General features: G+C 35.3%; 1 protein-coding gene and 1 long non-coding RNA gene across 2 annotated transcripts in view; both read right to left on the minus strand.

Moving 5' to 3' along the window:
- LOC127837343 (perilipin-2-like) lies at nt 1–11,638 on the minus strand. Its single transcript, XM_052364301.1, is given in 11 exon segments — nt 1–672; nt 2,704–2,736; nt 4,476–4,598; nt 5,060–5,097; nt 5,100–5,229; nt 5,750–5,893; nt 6,589–6,743; nt 9,168–9,348; nt 9,970–10,142; nt 10,663–10,885; nt 11,472–11,638. Coding segments are annotated over 10 exon segments (1,425 nt in total). The 5' UTR covers nt 11,472–11,638; the 3' UTR covers nt 1–447.
- Nucleotides 11,639–23,337: 11,699 nt separating this feature from the next.
- The window catches only part of LOC127840090 (uncharacterized), a 2,546-nt gene continuing 1,283 nt past the window's right edge, over nt 23,338–24,600 (minus strand). The window contains exons 2-3 of the long non-coding RNA XR_008030393.1: nt 24,441–24,541; nt 23,338–23,933 (exon numbers count right to left, since the gene is read on the minus strand). This is a non-coding gene — a long non-coding RNA (uncharacterized LOC127840090). The remainder of the gene's footprint in view (nt 23,934–24,440; nt 24,542–24,600) is intronic.

The following is a 24,600-nucleotide window of genomic DNA, read 5'->3' on the forward strand; positions in this document are numbered from 1 at the left end:
AACATTTTCTGAGATTTATTTTAATGTATCATTTGTCAAAAAGTTAATTAAGTTGAAAGGAAATATGCAGTGTGCTAATATAAACAGATTTATATTATTAAAACTGTCAACAGTCAGTTTGTTTTTTTCAAGATTATTTTTTCTTGCATTTCACAAAATCAGTTCATTTTGTTTCAGCTCTTTATCGTTGATGATCTTTCATAATAATTATGTAACTAGAACCAGATTTAAATACTCCATTTCTCAAAACAGGAAATGCTGAATCAGTTCATTTTGAAGTAATTATTGTTGATGATATTTCAAAATAATTATGTAAATAGAACCAGAATAAGGAAATATTAATTTAAATACTCCCATCAATTCACAAAACAGAAAATGTCAAATTTATATTATGCACCAATTTCCACCCTTTTACAAGTGAGAACACATCACTGAACAACAAATCAGTTAGTCAAGGTCATCTGCGTTCTCTTCCTCTTCCATGTCTTCCATCATTTCCTCTCTCTCCATTTTCCTTCCGTAAGGCTCTGACTGAGGTTCCGTCTTCATTTCCATTGGTTCCCTCCTTGGGGGCATTTCCACTGGTTCCCTTCTAGCAGGAGGGTCGTTGCTAGACATGGATGTCATCTCCATAGCAATCTCCTCAGGATCTGGTCTGTTGCGCTGTGTAACCTGAAAAAGATACAAAGATCACCCAGGTTCAGTCTCAGAAAGATCTAGAAGATACAATATTAAATATTTCACGGAAGGATTTGGTGCTTATCATTTTTACAGCATGGACATTTGATCCATAATTATTAAGATTTTTCTCTTATGTAATTTTAATTTTCTTAAACATCTGTTATTCCCTTACTTTGATAATTCACTAAATGTGATTTTGTGTAAAGTAATCTTCCTCTATCCAAGAATAATTTTTTTTACATGTTTTTATTTTCACAAGGAATTTTGTTATCACAGGTATTTCTTAAAAAGAAAACAGGAATAATTGCAAATATTTTCCTTAAACGTGGACGTGGCTTTTGGCTCCAAGATTATAACAATGCTCACATGACTTCATAGTCTCAAATTTAAATGTTGATGTAACCTATTGACAACGGAGCTCAAATGTTACAAACTTTCTGAATGGTAAACATGCTCCTTAAGGTAAAACACTACCGTGAATGTTATATGTGCCGTTTACACAAAGGACTATTGAAGTTATTACCAGTAATGTTAGTTAAGTCTGATTTTCATAAAGACTATATATTTAAACCAGCTGTTTTCCTGCACTCTGAACACTTATAATTAAATAAATAAATTCCTGAACAAAATGTTTATTTATACTGTTCAAAACAGAAGCTTTAATATAATTAGTATGCAAGTGTGTAAAAACAATTGAACAAGAGAAATGTGTGAATATAATCATGCAAAGCAACTAACTGATGTGGGGCTGAAATTGTTCACATTTCTGTACTAAAACAGCAGCAGTGCACCAGCTAGGATTTGAAAAGGGCAGGGGGAGGTCTATTTTGTCAAAAAGGCACTTATGAGCGTGCAGTATTTTGTCAAAAGGGCACTTTTGAGCGCGCGGTCATATCCAGAATGATCCCTTTTGCATATTATTTCTTATATTATTTAATAATTGTTTAGAATACATTATTTCCATTATTATTAAACAATGAAAATAACATGTCTACAATAAGAAATAAATTAATAAAAATGTAATAAGATAAGATATTTATAAATTATAATATGTCTCAATTTATTTATTTTTTTAATAAAAAGGTCTGGACGGGGCCTCGGAAAAGCAGGCCGGGCTTCAAAAGAGCAGGGAAGGGCGGGCGCCATTCCATTTAGTTCTAACTGGAGCACTGCAACAGTGTGATCTTACAAAACATCTTTTTTTTATTCTTTTTCTTTATCCAAATATTACTGTAAAACAAATGTGGCTTTTTAAAGGAAGTACTGCAGATGTCATCACTTAACACAGATTTCAAATTTGACATTTTTCAAAATAACTGTTTTCAAAGTGTTTCCATAAAGAAATATGAACAGTTCAGCCCATAGAAAACTAACTTGAATAATACAACACCACCACATACCTCTTTCTCAATTACAACAACCAATGATAATTGGTCGCCTCAGGCAATAAGTGCTCTAAATTCCGAATGGTCATTGAAACTTCTTGCGTGATCATTGTCACAATGTTACTTAACACTTTTTCAAAACTCTTTATAATTTAATATGTAGATTCTTAACAGGTCCACGTTATTTGTTTTACCGGTAAATAAAGGAACCACTAGTTAAAAAATTGTTACGACACAAGATTACCGAGTTCAATCAATATTAAATTTTTAATTACGCCTCAAATTGTATTTAGAACTACATAAAATGAAGTGATATGCACTCTGCCTTTATGGCAAGACCAGTGTATTGCTATTTGTATCTAACAGCCTGTTCAAACCCTTTGAGCATAAGATAGTATACACTTCCCAAATCAAAAAGCTTAGACCCTGATTTCTAGACTATTTTGAAGTACTTTATAATAAAATAAAATGGGCATTCTTAAATGTGAGAGCGCAAAATATTTAACTGAGAAAATAAGAGACTTAAATCTAATGAAACTTCAGAAAACTCGAGAAATCAGGTCCACGACACATGGTTCCAATAAGAGATTAGTAATTAAGCAAACAGAGAAATGTTTAGTGCTCCAACAGTGCATACCTCCTGTAGATCAATTGACTTCTTGCTGTCAGTCTATGCAAAAAATACAGTTACATAATTTTTGTAATAATTAACGTGTCACAAAGTTTGAACAATCTACTGTCACCATGATTTTAATTTGTCCCAAAGGTTTTGATTTGTCACAAAGAATTAATGTGTCCAATTGCTTTTAATTTCAACCTGGATCAATTTTGTCACTCACTTAAACCCTTTACCATTTAGATAAGTATTTTCACGTGTTTATAGTCCCTTAAAAAAATTAATTTAATTAAAGATCTTTCTTACTAGATTCAAGTTTTAAAGACTTCATTTCCGATGCTTAGATACTGATGAGCAGCAAACAGCATAAAACCTGAACAGACTGCGAGTTACTTGCAGGCTGTTCTGGTTTTATGCCGTTTGCACATAGCCATTTTTACTTTGCTTCTGAGTGGTAAAGGTTTAAAGTGTCCCTGTAAGGCTTCAGTGGATTTATTGTTTCTATATTACACAGTAATCCACCAAAACTAAGATCTTCCGGCATCTTTTTACCACTTAGCAATTTGGGAAACAATTAAGGACAATCCTGGCCACAAAAGCAGCAAATGTAAAAGCTAACTTCATACTAAGAACATCTAGAAAATAATGGAATTAAATAGTTATTTTATACCCATTTGGCTTTAAATGTATAGTTTTATGTTAATCTAAGCTGTCAATGCAATATTTCCTGTTCAGAAAAAACATTTCTCTTATGTAAATATTGATTCATTTATGGTTGCTTTTAGTGAAATCCGGTTGTTATTAAAATTGGCTTTATGATACAGGCGCTTGTTTGTATATTCCATGCAACAGCTTTCCAACATGGCAGACGATACAAAAAATTGGTGTGGACTTAATTATCAGGTTTAAAATTAAATTTTAAGTTTTCCTCACTATTCTTCAGATAAAATGTAACATTTTATTCTGAAATATAAATTTTTATTTCTAAATTATAATAATTGTACAAAGATACTGAAATGCTTTTCCTAGCATACAAGCTTTTCACACAAGCACATCAAACAACAAAATTTGGTTAAGGCCAAATCTGATACAAAGCTCGTCTTGAGTACATAATTGGTTAGTAAAACAAGGGCCGCTCCAGGCAGTACGGGTGGGTGTACATACACTGATTTCTTGCAGGAACTGGCTAAGATTTTGAAAGCAGCTTAATGCAAAACCGAACAGTATTGTTGGTGTACAACTGGTAATCATGTTTTCAAAATGTGATTGCAAGCACCGTCTCGCACTGTGTAACTACTCATTCTTGCCGTTTTTTCAACATCCTGAACCTTTGTGCATATTGTTCAATGTACATATTCAACAAGTAATTAGAACCATGTTACTCCACTTGTCATAAAGACAAAGCCTTACACTACAGCAGTAATGGACTCGCCAGCAGGAAAAACCAACAGACCGCTTGGCCATGCTGTTGCCAAATGATCAAGCAAATTTATTGGATAACCTCATGCAAGCATAGCATGTAACATTATTAGCAATATTATTCACCACTGAACTTTCATTGATTGAATATAAATCTTCCGATTGACAAGACTCTACCAGCATATTTCATAATCATCATTCTTGGAACCACCTCTTACTTCCAAATAATGATTTAAAGCTCCTTAACAATTGTTAAAAATTGTCAAATCATTCGAAGTACAGGAGACTGAACATATCGTGGCAAGAAAATGTTCTGGGGGCGGCAGAAAAGGGAGCAGCCCTTGAAATATGACCTTGACACTTACGTAACTCACCAGCCAGTTAATGGGGGACACTATAAACATCTCAGTGAGGAAGGACACAGTCTCCTGTATGTAGGCCATCCTCTCCCTTGTTTGTGTCAGCACCCAGGCAGGCATGTCGGCGTAGCTTTTGGCCTAAGAAAACATTTTAAAATGTTCAAGTTGACAAAAATCTCAGTTATAATTCAGTGCCTGTAAGTGAATCAGCATTTCCTTTGATAATACAAGTTTAAATTGCAAAGGTTGCCAGCCACCAGGCATGGTAATATGGAAATTTAAAGAGTGTAACATTTTGATTACCTTTACAGCATTAGTGGACAACCACAAAAGGCAATTTAAGATGCTTTAATTAGCACTTATTCATAACATTAAGTTTCATAATCATTAGGGATTGAACTAATAACATAAGATACTGTAATCCAATATTTAAACCTTCTTTAGCAGGTGACCACAATTTGATATATTCATGTAGATCCTTGTCCACTAATTTTTGGAAATTGTTTCTAATGGGATTCTTACTGACACAGTAATGTTTACTTAGAATCAATAGATTGGTTTCAATTGTAAAGTAACAATTTTTCCCACATAAAACATACGTTCTTGAATGATGCATAGAGTTCCTCTGTGAATTTAAGGCATTTTCCATTCGTTCTCGAACCACAGTGGGTTGCAGCTTGACTGGCATGTATCCAGACACAGTGGCAAATCCGGTCTTCATCTGCCTGGTTACGCGCCTAGCAACCATCAATGTCCTTCCTTCAAGCGTCTGAAGAAATGTCAAACAAGAATATTTAATGTGATAATAGCGACTTCTTATTGTGTAGTAACTTTCTATATGTGTACATATTTCTGTATATGACCTGTCTGGTCGACCTGTGCTTATACTGTTAACGTCTCAATATTCAAAAAAATACCTAAATCTCATTAATATATCAGTTTTTATATATTTTTTGTCAATTTGGTGCCGAATTTCTGCCACATTTCCAACCTTAAAAAGTATATTTTTCTCAAATAACTATACAAAATTTCATTGAAAGACTCATAAAATAGAAAAAAAGTCCATTTTGTTTAGTTTGTGATATTCAATTTATCTGTATTCTTTTTAATCTTGGTAAATATAACACAAAAATATTTGTATTCTCAATTTTATAGTATTTGCCAGCACAAAAACAACTAAATAAAGTAAATTTCCTAAGTCAATACAAAGCGAGTTTTCCAAAGGGTTCTGGCCACATTCCCAAAATAGTTTTAAAAAGGGTGTTTAACCCCTATATCTTGCTACTTACCATTGGTTTCTCCCCTTCCTCCTCCTCCTCCTCCCCCTCTTCATTGATCTGCTCCCAGTAGTCTGCCATCTTGCGTTGGGCAACTTCATACTTCTCCTCCAGTGTGTCCTTGACCTCTGTCGCACTTGACTTGGCATACTGGATCTGGTGGGGGCAAGAGGGGGCAATAGATATTTATTTTTTTTCAGCATAATGTAAGCTGCGTGTTATATTAAGTCCAGGGGTGCGATTTAAGAACCATCCCAGGGAAGGAAAATGCCCTAACCACCCTAAAAGGGATCCATTAAACTCTTAATTTTTACATAGATCCAGCTAAGTTTATAACTAATTGTATTTATAACTACTTCTAAAATAATTTTGAATTTGAAAGAGAAAAAGTTATCTTAACCCTACAAGTTTTATGGGATTATCATTACAACCCAGGTAAGCCTTTTCAACCTACTCGTGAGATTTTCCAAAATGTGAAATTGAGATAACTTCAATATAGCCATGTTCTTGGACAACTGAGCTTATCAATATGCATAAATTGTTGTTCCAGATTAGCTTGTGCAGGAGATAACTCTCCACCTACAATAGATTGTTTTATCAGAAAGGGCTCTCCTTGAAATGAAAAATTCCATAAAACTGGGAAGTGACATCACTGATACAACAAAAACAGTGAAGCCAAGTTTTCCCAGAAAGTGTCACATTTACTAATTTATTTTGGGCTAACATACCAGGTCAACACTTTTAGCATTCGCTTGATTTCAGCTAAGGAGAAACTTCCTTAAAACAAAAAATACCATAAAAGTGGTCAGTATAGTCCCCGATGAGTTATAAATTACCCCAGACATACTTACCAGGTCAACTGTGAAGTTAAGCTTCTCCAGCTGTTCCTTGCTCCTCATCTGCAGCCCAGAGAGGTCACGCATGGCCCGCTTGTACATGCGCTGGCGAAGCTTTGAGCTAAGGGAGCTCACTCTGGTGAGTGCGCTCACCTCGTCCACTACAGCACCTGTCAGATACAAAACCATGTAAACTTGTTGAATTCAGATGCATTTTTTACAGTACTTTTGTCTTTTACAAAACAAGTTGCCAATGCCAAACTTAGAGGTCTATTTTTCCCCCAATTTCAGTGGGACATTCTCAAATCTTAAAGTGACCACTTAAAAAATTACACACTAGGTGCAAGTGAATGTAAATTAGTTAACACTTCTTTACCCTAATATTACAGGTACCCATGCAAAACTAAGTGCTAGTTTACCAATATAAGTGAAAGTCAGAAATATGAGTGTCAAAATTCAATAATTACATAATGCTTATGTATTGTGAATACGTCATTCAAAACTACTTTACTACAGTAACATTAGTTAGTTAGGCATAAATACACAGGGTTTTCTAGCCATTTTGGGAAACAGAGTCTGGCGAAAGTGGGATTTTTTAAATCGATACAATGGCAAACTTGGGAATTTTGTAAAGACAAAATGGACCAAATATGGATTTTTTATCAACAAACATTGACACATCAGGCCTTTTCCTGTCTATTTTGAAAAAAATAAACAGGGCTTTCCTTTGACCCGAGCTCCCGGGTTTTGACGCTTGAAAATTACAGAATACCCTAGTTTGACTCTTGAGAAAATTACGTCATGCGTCACATTTGACCAGGGGGAATGTACAGACTTGCGTAATAGAGATCAAAAGTTGGAAAGAGTGATCGATAATTGGCTTGGGGCGGAGTATCTTTGGTATCTTTTGGTAGAACGCTAGCCATTATCGCCCGTTTCCAATCATTGAAGCACAAGTCCGCCCAGAAGACCAGAAGGCGGAGTTTTGCCCACTGAGAAATCTAGTAATGACCAATTAAAACACTGCTGGTTCGATGACACCTGTATCAACGTTCCATAATTTATCTGAGCGTTTGTTATCAGCTGTTTGCAGAAACGACATGTATTAAACCCACTAAAACAGAATGGACTCACCCGCGTCAGTTTTAATAATATCCAATATATAATTATAACATCCATATCCACAATATTTTGAGAAATACTTTCATAATATGTCAGAATGTATTTCCAATGCTGAATACAGTGTACCCAACCCTGTTTTATTCCATGTTTGCTCCGTTCAAAGACGCGCGAAAGTTATGCTGGCATATGTACTGTCTACAACGTAAATTTACACGCTTTGCATCAGAGTTGCTTAAAATAACCATAGAAATGATATAACTGACCGTGTGGCAAAGTGAAAAATTTGGATTCTGCATCTGCTAATTGATAACAACATAGGTGTAATAATTGACCATTTGAGACGGCATAGAAAATCGGCGTGTTTATCGCACGTCTTCGGTAAAGATGGCACATGAAATAATTAAATCCGGATTTGAGCCGTCCAGGGTCGACATGAGCAGTGACTGACAAAACATTTTTTTTAAACATCTTCGCTACTTTCCGAAAACCGTACCATTCTACGAATTGCCAATTACCAATTATCTATTAGCAACGTAAAGCACTGCAATATCATACTTAAAACAATATGTCAACCGAATTATATATTAATTGCGTATTTTCTAGGTTACTTATAACTGACTTTCATTTTCTGCAGACAAACAAAACACATATTTTATTTCATTCGCAAACGACGCATCTCTACCTGTTTTCGGACAGTCATTTTTCGGATACGGTATGGTTCGTCGATTTTAATTTATTTCCAACGGTCTTTAGAACATTTTTTATAGAATGATGAATACACATGCGGTGTTATGGATGGTCTGTTTGATAAAATTTTGCATTGTACTCACAAGAAATTGTACATAGAAAAGAAAATAAAGAATAACAATAAGCAAGGGCTCGAGGGGCTCTGCCCTCTATTCCCTTCATCCTACGGTCTCTGAATCTCTGCTTAATTTTCCGTATTTCGTATTTGGGACAATTGACACCCCTGATATATATTACATGTATGTCACATACAAGTTAGAGTGTTTTTTTCGTATTGATTTCACTATGCTCACAATGTTGGTCACAATGTATGTTTGCATTATCTCTTTTATTGACTGGAATAAAAGAAATAAATGTTTAGATATTTGTAAATTTGTTGCTTTTTATATATTATATCACAGTAATTTGCTTAAAGTACAAGAGATCATTGACTCTCCTGCGTTATTATTATGACTCATACAAATTTGATTTTGACTCTTGAAAATTTGGTCCCAAGAGTCATTGACTCTTGAGATTTGAGGTCTAAGGAAAGCCCTGATAAATGTATAGTTATATAATATGTTTAGATGTTTGTGAAATATAATTGAGATATAATCATTAGACACTCCTTTCTTAAGAAAATAGGTACATACATTTATTTCAATTATTTCCCTCAAAGGTGAGATTTCCTATCACAACCAAAGAGGTGAACTAAATTATCAAAGGAAAAATAAGAAGCACTGAACCTTTGTCTTGCGCCTCGTCATCTCCAGCTGGCAAGTACTTCTCGACATAATCTTCTGACACTGTGAGGGCCTCATTGACTTTTTCCATTGCATACTTGGCAAGCGGTGTATCTAGGGTACGGGTCAAGGTCATTACTCCGTACTCCTTCACTGCGCCAACGCGGCCTTTTGTGGCCTCAATCTAGAAGGTAAAAGGAAAATATGGTTGATTTCAGAGCCCCTACATACAAAACAAGCCTTATTTTTATTATTGGTTTTTTTCTCAATTTTGTTCAAGCCCATTTAGGCTTTCATACAGCTCATTTTGAAAATACGCAAAAACATTGACTTTTTTAAAGTCTGAAAACCTAAAATTCTAAGAGGTTATTAAATAATGATTGGAAACTCTTGAGGGAGGCTAGATAACACATGGAAAGATCAAGGATCAGGAAATGCACAGGTTGCTGATAAAAAATGCCTTGAAGGAAAGCTCGACACATTTTGTAATAATTTAAAATATTAATATTTACGATGTATAAAAGAAATTTCTTTGTTTGATATACCGTTTAAAAGAGCAAGCTATTCCTTGAATAGTAACTCTCCCCAAGTTTCTTAATTCAGGACAAGAGCCTGGCCTTCCATGTTTGGGAATAATATATGACTGAAACCATGGATGGGTACACATTTTCAAAGATAATGTTGACAATGTCCAAAACATTGCACCATTAAATTTTTAAAGAAACTCTGACCAAGTCTGCATTAGGAATGGGTCTATTTTTACAATACAGCTTTACTATGAGAGACAAAATGGCCTTTCACTGACCGTTTCCTGCCCCTTGCCCACAACGCTGGACACTCTGTCCGTGACAGGCTTGACGAGGCTGGCACACTTGTCCATGCCTTCCTTGATCAGCTCGTCGGTCGGCCGCGTGATTATTGGGTACTGCTCCTCCATCATCGACAGCTTCTGGCACGCAAACGAGTTCACCATGTCCACTGCCATAAAGAATTTTTTGGGGTAATTTTAAGCAATAGTTACAGCAAAATAAGCATATTTAGGTCATTAAAAGGCATATTTCTTTTCGTTTCGTGTTGCTACACTTTATAATTTTTAGGTTTTTAAATCGTCAAAAGATGCATGTAATGGCTATATTAGACCATGGTAAATGTTCAGTAATACTGTTTCCTCACAAATATCATAACTAAAACGAAAATTTGCGAATCTGAAACATTTTTTTTTTATTTTGTCAATTTACCAAAATTTGAAAAGATCCCTTTAAATCCCACTGAACATCCACTGAAGTCCTTCTGAAATCCCACTGAAGTCGTCTTGAACACCTACTTGAGTCCCACTGAACACACACTTAAGTCCTACTGAAATCCAACTTAAGTCCTACTTTACAGGAACTGAACTCAACTCCTACTGAACACTCACCGAAGTCCTACTGAAGTCACACTGAAATACCAGTGAAATCCATCTGAAATCCTAATTATAATTTACTGAAATTCTACTTACGCTGGGGTTTGTATTTCTCCACGTAGGGCATCGTGGACGAGACCATGGTCTGCAGACCAGTCTCTGCCATATTACACGTGCTACGGAGGAGACCGTTGTAGTCCTTTGTTTTTTGGTACGCTGAGTACACCTGGGCTATACCAGAACTCACCACTGGCAGGCTGGCAAGCCGTGTTATAAATTGCTCATTTCCTCTTTCCATTTTCAACGACTGCCTGTACATCTGAAAGATCGTGTTACCACTGCACATATATATACTTTTTTGGAAAAGTAAGTGGAAACAATTGGTGTTTTCTTTTGCTTTAAAACCCATTCAATTAAAGATACATAATAATAATGTAGTTAGCCTTGCTGTAGGGGCTAGCACTTAAGCGATGTGGTTAAAGTGTCTGACTACCACTCTGGAGGTCGTGGGTTCAATCCCCGGGCTGAGCTCAGTATTTTCACATTAATAATAATCTCCCGATTCCCTCATCATGCTCATGTGAGGCCTCACTATCCAGCACCCATCCCTAAGTTCATTGACCTTTTGAAATTTAATGAACACTCAAAAAACTGAATAAATTGAATGAACTCGGAAATTATTTATTTTATATGTAGACTAACTACTTGAATGATAGATTTAACTAACCGAAGACCGAACGGGCTTATAAAACAATAGGTTTCATGAAATCAATTCGATGTACGCGAAAAGTTGTTTACAATGACGAAGTCTTCATTGAAACTGATGAAAACTGCGTGACAGAATAACCTAGATTTACAGAGTAAAATAAAAAAAAATCACAAAATCAAACAAACCGTTTACGCACCTGATTCCCACTGTCTTTGTTTTCTGCACACGTTCGTATGATAATTTTGTTAACTTCACGTACAATTTATATCGACCGTTCTATCGAAATATCGGAACTAGATTGCACCCAGAGGACAAAGTCCAGCTGATTCACGTGCCTAATGACAAAACAGCTTGCGAGCAATCCGTGATAAACGTGATAAGCAGGGGCTCAAGGAAGGGTAAATGTCTCGCTTTTCTTTAGTAATTTAGCGAGTCTTTTATTGGAAACCCTTCAAAACATTAACTTTAATTCATTGGTCTGACCATTTTATAAGTTTGAACTATCTCATCAACGATTATTGTGATATGATATTCAATAGTACCCGCGTAAGGCCTCCGTGATATACAATCGTTATAGAATTTGACATCGGAAACTTAAGAATATGCTCGATCGTTTCATTACGAGGTCAGACGAAGTTCGTCGGAAATTTCCGATTTTCGATTATTCGTCTTAGTTCGACATTCGCCGAGCCAATCTGAACGCATCGGACAGTGGGCTACACCACACCCATTCTATACATAAATGGTGACGTCACTACGTTATTGTCACCTCTATACTTAGACGCATCACGCACCTCCATTTGGAGGCATTTATGACTACGACACAAAGAAGTCCGCGGATGAATGAAGAATTTGCTTTATAAGTAAACTTTCATGTTATGATTTAAAAGTTAAGTATAATTTTGTTCAGTCTTACGGTCTTATGTTAGAAGCAATTAAAATTTTCGTAAGTTTTCAACAATTTCGCTCTTTATTCATTTTTATAAACTGTACTTTCACTTTCGGTTGTATAACAACATGTGTCCTTTATTGACGAAAGTTTGCAATAAAATAGCGTTTTCAAAACCGCTTAAAAAGTTTCAGAAGGTGTATCTGATGCATGTTATGAATAGACACAATGTCATAGCTATATTGCCGACTAGTATGGGAACAATTTGGTATTTCAAGTGGCTCCATTTGCATTGCAAGAGAAGTTCAAATATACTTGTTCAGTTTGTTAAATCGAGGGCTTAACGGAAAACTGCAGTATCTCCTTCTTTATTTAATATGAGTTACAACAGTCTTCCGTTCACCCCTCGAAATTTTGACACCCTAATTATATATTTAAGTGCCTGAGATATTTTTTTCTTTAAATAAACGAGATCAATGAAAATTTTAGTAAAAGCACAGCATTGATGTTCTATGATGGTCATTTTTTAGTGGAATAGTATGTTACAATAAAACAATTATAACTATTGTATTAATGAATTTAGATTAGGTGTCATCTTTAAATGGGGTAGTTATTCATTATATGAGATTAGCACATTATATAGTTGAAAAATAAATAACACTTTAATGACTTACCATATTAAAATAAAGTAGCATAGAATATGTTGCAGGTCATAAAATGTAAAACTGAAATTGAAGAAGCTTTACAAATATTTTACACTGACAACACTGTTGGTTTTCCAAACAAAATCCTTCCTATCTACCTGCCCTAGTTTTTTGGGGCAAATTTAAATATTATTAATATCATTGAATTAAATTATTAAAATATCAATATGTTTTGATTACATTAGCTTATTTTATTATTAATAATAAATACTTTGCAAGGAAAGTCCAATTCTGTTTTAATTAGTCTTAATTAGGTACTAGTAAAATTGAAAATATCAGTGACATCCAACACTTGGCTTATATGCATATGAATGCATATTTTCTTTGACAGTTACATCCCAGCAAACATGCACATATGGGTCCCATATGGGCTGTTTCTGGGCAAACCCATATGGGTAAGCCCATATGGGAGTCATTTGGGTCCAATATGGGCTAGCCCATATGGGAATGCCCACAAGGGTCCCATATAGGTCCCATATTATTGCGCTATCGGGAAAAATATGTAAACTTGTATTTCTTTGATTAAAAACTCATTTCTTAAAACGTATGTAGGACTAACTTGATCTAAACTGCTAATATTCTACCCACAAATAGAAAATCAATGCATAAGCAAATAATATGCGGCCCATATGGGTCCCATACGGGTCCCATATGGGAGTCATTTGGGAGCTATATGGGCCTGCCCATGTGGGAATGGCGATAAGGGTCCCATATAGGTCCCATATTATTGCGCTATCATGAAAAAGATGTAAACTTGAATTTATTTGATTAAAAACTCATTTCTTAAAACGTATGCTGGACTAACTTGATCTAAGCTGCTAATATTTTACCCAAAAATAGAAAATCAATGGATAAGCAAATAATATGCAGTCCATATAGGTCCCATATGGGTCCCATTTGGGCCGCCCAACAAAGGACAAAATCAGCTACCGGGCTGTTTCTGGGCAAACCCATATGGGTAAGCCCAAATGGGAGTCATTTGGGACCTATATGGGTTAGCCCATATGGGGATGCCCTTAAGGGTCCCATATAGGTCCCATATTATTGCGCTATCAGGAAAAAGATATAAACTTTTATTTGATTAAAAACTAATTTCTTAAAACATATGTATGACAAACTTGATCTCAACTGCTAATATTTTACCCAAAAATATAAAATGAATGCATAGGCAAATAATATGCAGCCCATATGGGTCCCATACGGGTCCCATTTGGGCCGCCCAACAAAGGACAAAATCAGCTATCGGGCGCACATTTTTTGAAAATTCTGTTTTTGATATGGCTTTGTTTTAAATAATGTATATACTATGATTAATATGAAGTTATTTTCAAGAGATAATTTCAATTTGAATAATCGCGCAAAAAAATAAAGTATTTAAATAATATGCGCATGCGCAGATGTTAATTCCGCCTCGCGAAAACATTCAAAACAAAAACACTCGAAACGGTAAGTTGTTAAATTGTGATATTATACACGTAATTATATATTTCTTTTGAAATCAGATATATATTGCTGATCACGCATTATTTATTTATCTGTTACTTCAATGAATGCATGTGTGTTTAATAATTTAAATTGCATATTATTAGATTTCTTCATCGCTTTGCCTTTGTCATGTATTTTCGCGACGTAAGTCGTAACGTTCGTTTATCGCCATAGATCAATCTCTTAGTTAAACTGCTTAATTCAACTTGATTCTGCCTAAAATTCAATACAAACTATTTATAGCAGTCAGGCGCATGTCTGACAAAATGAAACACTAAATTAGTAATCATGCTAATGCATGAGAATCTTACATATCTCATACATTGATAATATTAATTGAAACGTATAATATAATGTCTTTTATAGGTCTTTGATTACTTGCACGCAAGCCAAGGTTGTCTGCCTGTGGACAAATTTTAATGATTATTTAAACACATATTTGCAGAATATTTAAAAAGTCTGTGTATTAGGAAATAATTAATTTCGTAATGTTTATTGTACAAATTTATTTCAGAAAATAAAATATTCACCACCACCTGGTTTGCCAACATCGTCTTTACAAGGAATGTCCAGCAGTGCATGACAGAGGCCGGTCACTCCCATAAAGTCCAGCTGAAGAGCCTTCCCAGTTTATAGGACAAAGTAACTAATTTTTGTGCTTGAAACTTTAACTTAAAATAATTTCAGTTTTGGAATTACTGCTTATTAAATGATAGTTAATTACATAAATAAATGATGTAAACAGATAATCCAACTGAAAAAATAAATAAAATACACAGTCATTTAGTGATCTATAATAATACATACTTCTACTAATAAAAGAAACAAATTGACGTTGACGGGCATATAGGTGCAAGTTGCTATAATCAGCCCTAGCCGTACAACAGCTGTTGGGACAAATCGGGCCCACCGCCGTTATATCGGCACACATCCGATATAATTATATAAGACCCAGCTGTGATTTATATTATTGTCAACATAATTTTAGGTACAGTTCTTTTTTACTCTGTCTTCAGATGCAGTTACACAGATTTTAACGGTGTTGGAAACAATCAGAGACGAGAACAGGGAAATGAAGCGGATGCTGCAGCGGCTCTTGGCTAGGTCAGCTACTGATGACGAGCCAATGCAACTGCCAGAGAACATCAGTCTTCCAATTGGAACATTTGAGCAAATGGATGAGTTTGAAGAGCATCTTGGTGATGAAGCTACGATCCATCTTTTCTAGGACTGCTGCATAGTTCAAGCTTTTTTATCAAATATATTAAGCAATGTTGTCAATGTAATTGACAGTTCTTTCTTCATTGATCCTAAACCATTCCTTTAAGGCTCATCTTCTAAGAAAGCATACAATTTTTTTATCTGGAAATGAAATGGTATATATTCCTTTGCAAAAGAAGAAACAGCATTCCAGTTTTTGAAGGTTTTAAAAGACATATATATATATATATCATGTGCAATTACGAAAAACACTAGAATGTATGAAGATATCAAAGATAATAATATGGACTTGTTCTCGAAAAAGGATTTGCCATTTATTTGAGTTTTGGATTTTTTTGCAGGGTTTTTATACGCCCGTCTATGACGGGACGTATTATGGTATACCCCGCGTCCGTCCGTCCGTCTGTTAATGTCGTACGCTACGTCAAATATTTTTTTGACAGATTTTCTTCAAATTTTAACACAATCTTAATATTGATAAACCCTGATCCCCTTTCGTTTTTGACGGAATTCTGAATTGTCGTTCCAGAGTTATGGGACTTTGTTCGTCAAAATTTCGTGATTTCATTGAATGTCCTACTGTAGCTCAAATATCCTTCGATGGATTTTTTTCAAATTTCAACACAATCTTAATATTGATAAACCCTGATCCCCTTTCGTTTTTGACGGAATTCTGAATTGTCGTTCCAGAGTTATGGGACTTTGTTCGTCAAAATTTCGTGATTTCATTGAATGTCCTACTGTAGCTCAAATATCCTTCGATGGATTTTTTTCAAATTTCAACACAATCTTAATATTGATAAACCCTGATCCCCTTTCGTTTTTGACGGAATTCTGAATTGTCGTTCCAGAGTTATGGGACTTTGTTCGTCAAAATTTCGTGATTTCATTGAATGTCCTACTGTAGCTCAAATATCCTTCGATGGATTTTTTTCAAATTTCAACACAATCTTAATATTGATAAACCCTGATCCCCTTTCGTTTTTGACGGAATTCTGAATTGTCGTTCCAGAGTTATGGGACTTTGTTCGTCAAAATTTCGTGATTTCATTGAATGTCCTACCGTAGCTCAAATATCCTTCGATGGATTTTTTTCAAATTTCAACACAATCTTAATATTGATAAACCCTGATCCCCTTTCGTTTTTGACGGAATTCTGAATTGTTGTTCCAGAGTTATGGGACTTTGTTGAATGTCAAGGAGACGGCACTCCATGCTCATGTACTTATAAAATAAACCATGTATTCAAATACAAATAAACTGAAGTAAAAAAATGATTCAAAGGGTTATTTATTACCTTACTACTTCATTGGCGAACGACGGGCGTATCATGCGCTCATGGCGCAGCTCCTCAGTTAATTTCTAGTTTATAAAATATTTTGTTTAGTCTTGCAAGTATGTTTCAAAGCTCTAGATAATGATTTGTGAAATTAGTAACGGTATTGCCACTGACAGAAAGAAAAGGAGTAACGCTGAAAATCAATTAGTACCTGTACTACCATATCCAAAAATACAGGTAGTACTGTACTACCCGTGTTCTTGGATATTGATGGGTGTATACCTTACTTTACAGAAACATTTGCAGCAATTATAATAAATATATTTTGCTTCTTAAACTGTTACTTTATTAGGTTTTCCATTCTGAATTATGATGCAAATACAACTACACATTAAAACTCATGACTAAATACTATAACTTTATTTTGCTTGACAAGAAAACACAAGCCAACTTGTAAGCTAAGTAAATGAACACCAATGTCACTGTCTCATCTCAAAAGAATCATTGCTTTAGCAGTCAACTGTCAAAGTTGGCATAGACTATGCCAACTATTACAGTTAAACGCTCAAGCAAACACTTCAACTGGGCTTACAGATTGAATGTCAGAATGGTTAGACGACCGTATGTAGCCATTATATGACAACAAAGTGTTTATTTGAACCGCTTTCGGTTAAGCCGGCCTTCCATGCTCGCAGACATATTGTTTTTGACGGGCTTACAAGTTACCGGAAATCACGCCACAGAATAGATAATAATACTGGAACCCAGTCTACAACTTTTCGGTAATTTAAATTAATGAAAGAGGCCGTTAGCTTAGAGACCAACAAATATGCCACGCTGACACCGACGTATCAGTACGGCCAGATTTTTTTCGTAAATGCGTAAAAGGGATATTAAAGTCGTAATTGTACGTCCAGTTCATAAAAATAAATGCGTAAGCCTTCATGAAAAAGCCGTATTTACGTCTGTACGGCCCTTATCTGGAGCTCTGATGTTTTCTACAAATGTTCTTTGAGTACATGGTGTGTTATTTGTATTGGTTATAGATTTAATATGCACGGGTATGCTTTTGAGTAATGTGTAGTACAGGAAATTACTTGAAGGTATTCCGTATATGTAACATATATTTAATATCAAAATAATAGAAGTCCTTAATTCTATGGTCGCATAACTGGTCAACAGATATAATGTTTTAGAAAAACGTCTTATTGTTTAAAGTTATGTCTTTATTGTTCGATAAAATAGTTTTACTGTTGGTTTGGGTTTATGGATTATGAGTAACATTACTCCATGCAGATAGAACATTAGATAGAAACATGTTTTCGTTAGCAACTTTATGTAAAATATTTTTGCTGATGTTACATTCAAAAAGTAAGGAATAACCATATTATTTTAGAATTTTCTGGTAGAATAGTTAACGTGGGATCCTCCTGCTATGTATGTATGTATCAATGTATATGTGCGTAATACTATATGTGAATAAAAGTTGAGATTACTTTAATAATTTGTTAAGTCTTTTAACATAAATCTTGTATTTCTTGCAGGATAATGCTATTGAGCTCTTAAACCGTATGATATCACTCTGTTCCAGCATGAAGAAATAGATAAAACATACAAAAATGGAAATAGAAGTACATGTACAAGAATCTTTTGACTGATGTTAAATTTGAACACAAAGTATTTCATGTTTGCAGCCTATATACTATTTCTAACATAACCTGAATTTCCATTAATGCGTTGTCCAAAACAGGCTCTGCGTACCTACATTGAATACATTGCTACCAGTGTGTAGCCCATATTTAGTACAATGCTGCCCGTATGTAGCCCATATTGAGTAAAAGGGCTGCCCGTATGTAGCCCATATTGAGTAAACGGGCTGCCCGTATGTAGCCCATATTGAGTAAACGGGCTGCCTGTATGTAGCCCATATTGAGTAAAAGGGCTGCCCATGTTGGACCTATATGGGTCCCATGTGGGCACCTATATGGGCCCCATGTGGGCTGCCAACATGGGACCCAGATGGGTAGTGCAACCGGGCTCCACATGGGTCCCATCTGGGCTGCCCCATATACTTTCATGGGGCAGCCCAGATGGGGCCCATGTGGAGCCCGGTTGCACTTCCTATCTGGGTCCCATGTTGGCAGCCCACATGGGGCCCATATAGGTGCCCACATGGGGCCCATATGGGTCCCATATAGATTGTTTGCTGGGATAGTACCCTATGTAATTGGATTAAAAACAACAAATAACTATAGTTCCACAACCCAGCCCATGTTGACTCAAGCTGAATTAATTCATCAATTGATCCTATTTAATTATATAAAAAACAACATGTGTAAGATTTTGAGAATATCCCATGTATTCCCCTAGTATTCCTCTAGTACACCAACATGCAGGTCTTACTAATGATTTACATGCACTCCTTAAACAGTTTAACAAAAATAATGAATGATTAATCCAAAGAAAACAACAAACAAGCTGCTTCATATAAAAATATTACATAAGCAAAATAATCATTTTATAATAAATCAAGATTATACTTCAACCAAACCATTATAAATTTATTGTGGGGTGGGGGTGGGGGGGGGTAATGTAAGCACTAAAACTAAAATGGGGGAAATGTCTGGGGAGGGAACATCTTAGGGGGGGGCGTCCGGAATTCCTGCTAAGGGCGACAGTGTTGTTAATGTGTCTTTAGAAGAAATAACTGAAGGAAAGTACTCATTGGTGTATGCCCATCCAGAAGCATTTCTGAGCATATCAATTGGAACAGCAATATTGAGTGCATTTGAAAGAGATATAACTGTTTCATGCATTGCTTTTGGTGAAGCCCACAAGTCATGGTCCTTTAATGGTAGCATTCTTATTAGGGAATTTTATACTTATTTTTTACTCTACAATCTAGCTCTTTTGTCATAAAATGAGAAGTTTTATTATCCAACAGGTTTTGTGTTTGAACCTCACAAATTTTATAATACCAAAGTCCCATCATATAATCATCATCACAATCAGCAGCAGCATTATCATATCATCATCATCATCGTTAGCAGCAGCATCATTGTGTTGTATTATCAGAATTAAATACAAATACAAACACAGCCATTACAACTCTTACTACTACTGCTACTAATTAATTAATTATCTACTACTACAACAAGAACAGCAACTACTACTACTGATCTTACTTCTACTACCACTAGTCTACTACTACTACTACTACTACTACTACAACTGCTACTACTTCTACTGCTACTACTACTACTACTACCACCACCACCACCACAACCACCACCACTACTACTACTACTACTACTACTACTTGGTACACCAGAACGTGTTGTCCATGGAGACGATAATGAGAACTATCAGAGTATTGATCGAACCCACGCCCAGCGGACATCATTCTCTACACCATAGCGACCATGAATTAATATTTGATGCCATGTACAACATAATTCACCTTATTACAAAAAACATGGAATTCACAAAATGACTTAAAATGCTTTAAAATAAATGCAAATTTGAAATTTGAAACAAAACAACCTAAGCAATACATAATAAGAAACACTACATTATTGAAACACTGATACCATGAACATTTTAGGGTGTAACACCTTAATATGTACATGTACCAGACCTTTTATGTACTACCGGTACTTTGAAACTTTATGTACCACCTACATAAAATATAGGTGTTATTGTCCATTTATTCATAGCAGTCCTAATGAATTAAGGTCATTCTCTAAACATGATTAAAGTCTAAAGAAGGAAATAATTTGATTTTTTTACAGTTTAAACATTATGGTCATTCTCTCTACTCTTCAAAGTATCACAGTTCAATTATACAATATAATACAAACATTTTAGACTTTATAATCCTTAGTCAGGATAAGATAAGAGACAAATGAATTTTTATAATTTACTTCAATTTCAGGTAAGACTAATAAATCATTTATTAAGTACTACATGTACTTGGGCTAATAAATTAAACTTAGACACTAAGTGACACTTAGACAATCTGACAAAATATAAAATCTATGGCCAATATATAAGTCTTAATTCATAAATACTATCACACAAAATACATTTCATCAATAACACACATTCATATTAAATTAGTTATCTCTTTATATTATAAATATGGTACGTAAAGTGTCAGATAGTGGTACATAAAGTGTCGGTACATAAACGGACTGGTACGTAATGTGTGACATTCAACATTTTAAAAATCAGTTAACAATATATGGACTTCATTGTTTTGCATATACGCAATCAAAGCATATTTATTAAAAATTAAAACACACTGTTCATGGCTGTATCTTTTTATTTATACATGCATAAACTATTCTGGTTATTAATACATTTTTAAAATTATATATAAACAAAAGCACCACATTATGGGTGCCAAGCTAGGCTGCGGTGCAGTTTTGAATAAATGAAATTTATTAAAAGAATTTTTAGAGGTTAGTGACCTTGACCTTTGACCGAGTGACCCCAAAATGGATGTGGTGTGTAGAAATCATCACGGTGCATATACATGTGAGGTTTCAATGTTATAGGTGGAAGCACTTTGATTTTAGAGCCGATGTAAAGATTTTAGCACGACGCGGACATCTGACGACGAGCTATGACAATACCTAGGGTTTTCCCCGAAAACCGCCGAGCTAAAATTGAGCGCCATTAGTCCAAATTTTTGACGCTCTTAAATATTAAGCTACTTTTTATATGGGTAATATAGGGAGCAAAGAATTTAGCCCATATAAAAAGTATCTCTAAATTCTTTGCGCGTCTTATAAATAAGACTAGAGCGCCATATAAATTAAATGGAAAACATACAACATTATGTCAAGAAGAATAAAGCTGTTAAAATCTCACCTGCTAGTCTTTGATGTTGCAATTAGCACATTCAGCATTTTCAGTATCTACTAAATAAATATATGAAAGTGCCAAATGTCCAAGATACTATGACGTCCTCCTCAAAATGTTAGATCCTTTGAACTCCATTTATTTTATCCCTGATTAATCCTATCACACATGAGGCCTACATGTAAGATTCCTTGTAATGTTCACAGCGTTTATTTTAAATCGTTTACGTTCTCAAATTTCAGCAGGTATTTAATTATAAATATATATTAATGATTTTGATTTATTTACTATTTCGAAGATACAGTCTTGCAACGTGTTTAGTTAGTCTAAGTTACGGGGCTTTTTGATGTAAAATAGTTATTTTTAAAAGATTAAGGTATATTTGATGTAGATTTGGGTATATTTGATGTAGATTTGGGTAGATTTGGGTCGATTTGGGTAGATTTGGGTAGATTTGGGTAATTCGTGTCGCCGTAAGTTACGTGTTTAGTGATTCTTACAAACAATAGACTGACTAGTCCAAATAATTAGACGTAAGCTATAGGAGTATAGACTGACATGAAAAGTGGCTCCTTTTGAAGCATAAACTGCATCCATGTATATATTACAGCTGGCCCGGTTTGATGGGGCCTGTTTTTGATAATAATTAATTACCATTTTTCACTTCCGTGTTTATTATGTTTACCAACGCCATGATGGAAAAAAGTCCGTTTCCCACAATGCTTAGCGCGCATTCACACAGGTCAGTAGGTTATATTACACTAATTCCGATTCCCATAGGGTCCCATTATAAAACTGACAACTTTCACAGCATTTTTCTTGCCTTTCCGACGTATCAATTTTTCCGAACCTGGTATCATTTTAAAGATGGATCTGTCATCTTCCAATAATTGCAATCAAAAACATACCGTCTCGCAACTTCTAAGAAAGTAAATCGCTGTCGAATGAACCCACCGTAGAAAAACGTGTTTCGGAATCCTAATTTCGACAAAAGCCCCACACAATAGAAAACACACCCTCAAAAGTTCATCTTTTAAGTTAGCTTCCAATCCAAGGCATCAAAGTACTCCAGACACATACAGGATATTACAAATAACCACAAAAGTCATGTCTCACATTGTTAAATGGCTTATATTCAAGAAGAGAAAAGGAACTCTTTAGAAATAGGCACTACTTTCGAATGGACCACGGAGGGATACACAATGATTTAGTGTAATGTAACCTTTAAGGGAACTCAACTTTGTCCTATCTTTTTCAAACTTTCTCCACATGAGATTTCAACTATTTCCACAATGAATATGCAATTTCAGTGCATTCGGATGGGGGTAAAGGCCTTAAAATGGCCATTTAAAGCGGTGACTATATTGGCCGCAGTCAAGTCGGAATGCATGATTTTTAGTCTAAGTGACGACAGCTGATTTTGCGTCTCCAATTATTGTTACGCGTAACTTTCATGGCAAAAGCTGGTATCATTGCATGCGAAATTCACCAATATATCAGCAAAAGGCCCATATAAATGTATTGATTGTGAATCAGTGTACTTTTCTTGATGAAATAGGAGACTTTTTTTAATTTTAAGCACTTTTTTCAATAAAAAACTCACTGACAGCATATAAAATCATGTTTTTTAAGAAAATTATTATTAAAAGCTTCACTTACAATCTAAACATACACACTGCAATTACAAAAATTAATGCTATTATGATGAGAGGCATAATTTTCAGCTTTCAAGCTGATACAAGCCGGCTACCCAAAATTAACACTTAAAAAGGCGCAAATCGCTCCTTCAACAGCTTACGACACAAAGTGACACTTAATGCGCATCCAGATAGTCTCTCTCATATAAATAAGTCCTGTTAGCGACATTTTATTAAGTATTCTCTTTAAAATCCAGTGTTGAAAGCGTAAGTTTTGCAAAAATGTCCACAGTCACCATGCAAAAGAGCATGTTTGCTAAGGAATTCCTACGCGAGTGGCCACACTAATGTCGTGGCAGGAAAGTCATTTGGATGTGATTCCTCTGTAGTTCAGTGAACATTCATTCCACTACCTGGGGATGACTATCAGGATCAATTTTCCCAGCTTGGTGTAGTGTTGACCTTTCAGGATGTTGATGGATCGTCCACAAGCGCTGCACCACTGCGGCCTCTGTTCAGGACACAGAGTCGGATTGAGGTGTACACAAACCCGCAGTCAGGCAAGGATCATCCAGACCTTTAATAAAATAAAATGTTTAGGCCCCTGAAACTGGCAATTATGTTCAACACTGAGATAAGGATACACATAGAGGAGACATCATGCCATGGCTTTCTCATTATTGACACGGCAAACTCGAGCAGCCGGGGACTTGGCTCTAAACAAAAACAGGTATGCTCCATCAATGTGAGCAAGATGGCATGTCAGAGTTAAAAAGGGCAAACAAACATACAAAAGAGATATGTAGGAAATTAGAAATTAAATGCCAGAAGTAATTTTAAGTATTGTTTTTCTGTCTGCAAGGGTTGCTGTGGAAAGTAGTGCTTAACGCATAGTTTGGCCTGTAGGGGTTCTGCTAGCAAGAACAAATCGAAGTCATATCTGCCCGCGAACTGTAAGCTTGAGATAACCATATCTGATGAAGTACTGCTTTGAGAATGCATTCTTATTGTACTTGAACCAGATCGCATTGACAGCACAAGGCTTCAGACCCCCCAAAAGTGTGAGGCTTTCAATAGTGCTTACCTGATACCAGACCGCATTGCCCGAGACAGTGACTTTCTCCCGGAACTGCACAGGCTGCATCCGCAGCACAATCCTTAAGCTCAATCATGGTCTGGCTGACTCTGAAATAGTGAAATCTGAATTTACAGATGCTCATTTGTCTAAAGGTTATGAGTTTATT

Source organism: Dreissena polymorpha, chromosome 7, assembly GCF_020536995.1.
Source record: "Dreissena polymorpha isolate Duluth1 chromosome 7, UMN_Dpol_1.0, whole genome shotgun sequence".
In the NCBI taxonomy this organism is placed as follows: domain Eukaryota; kingdom Metazoa; phylum Mollusca; class Bivalvia; order Myida; family Dreissenidae; genus Dreissena; species Dreissena polymorpha.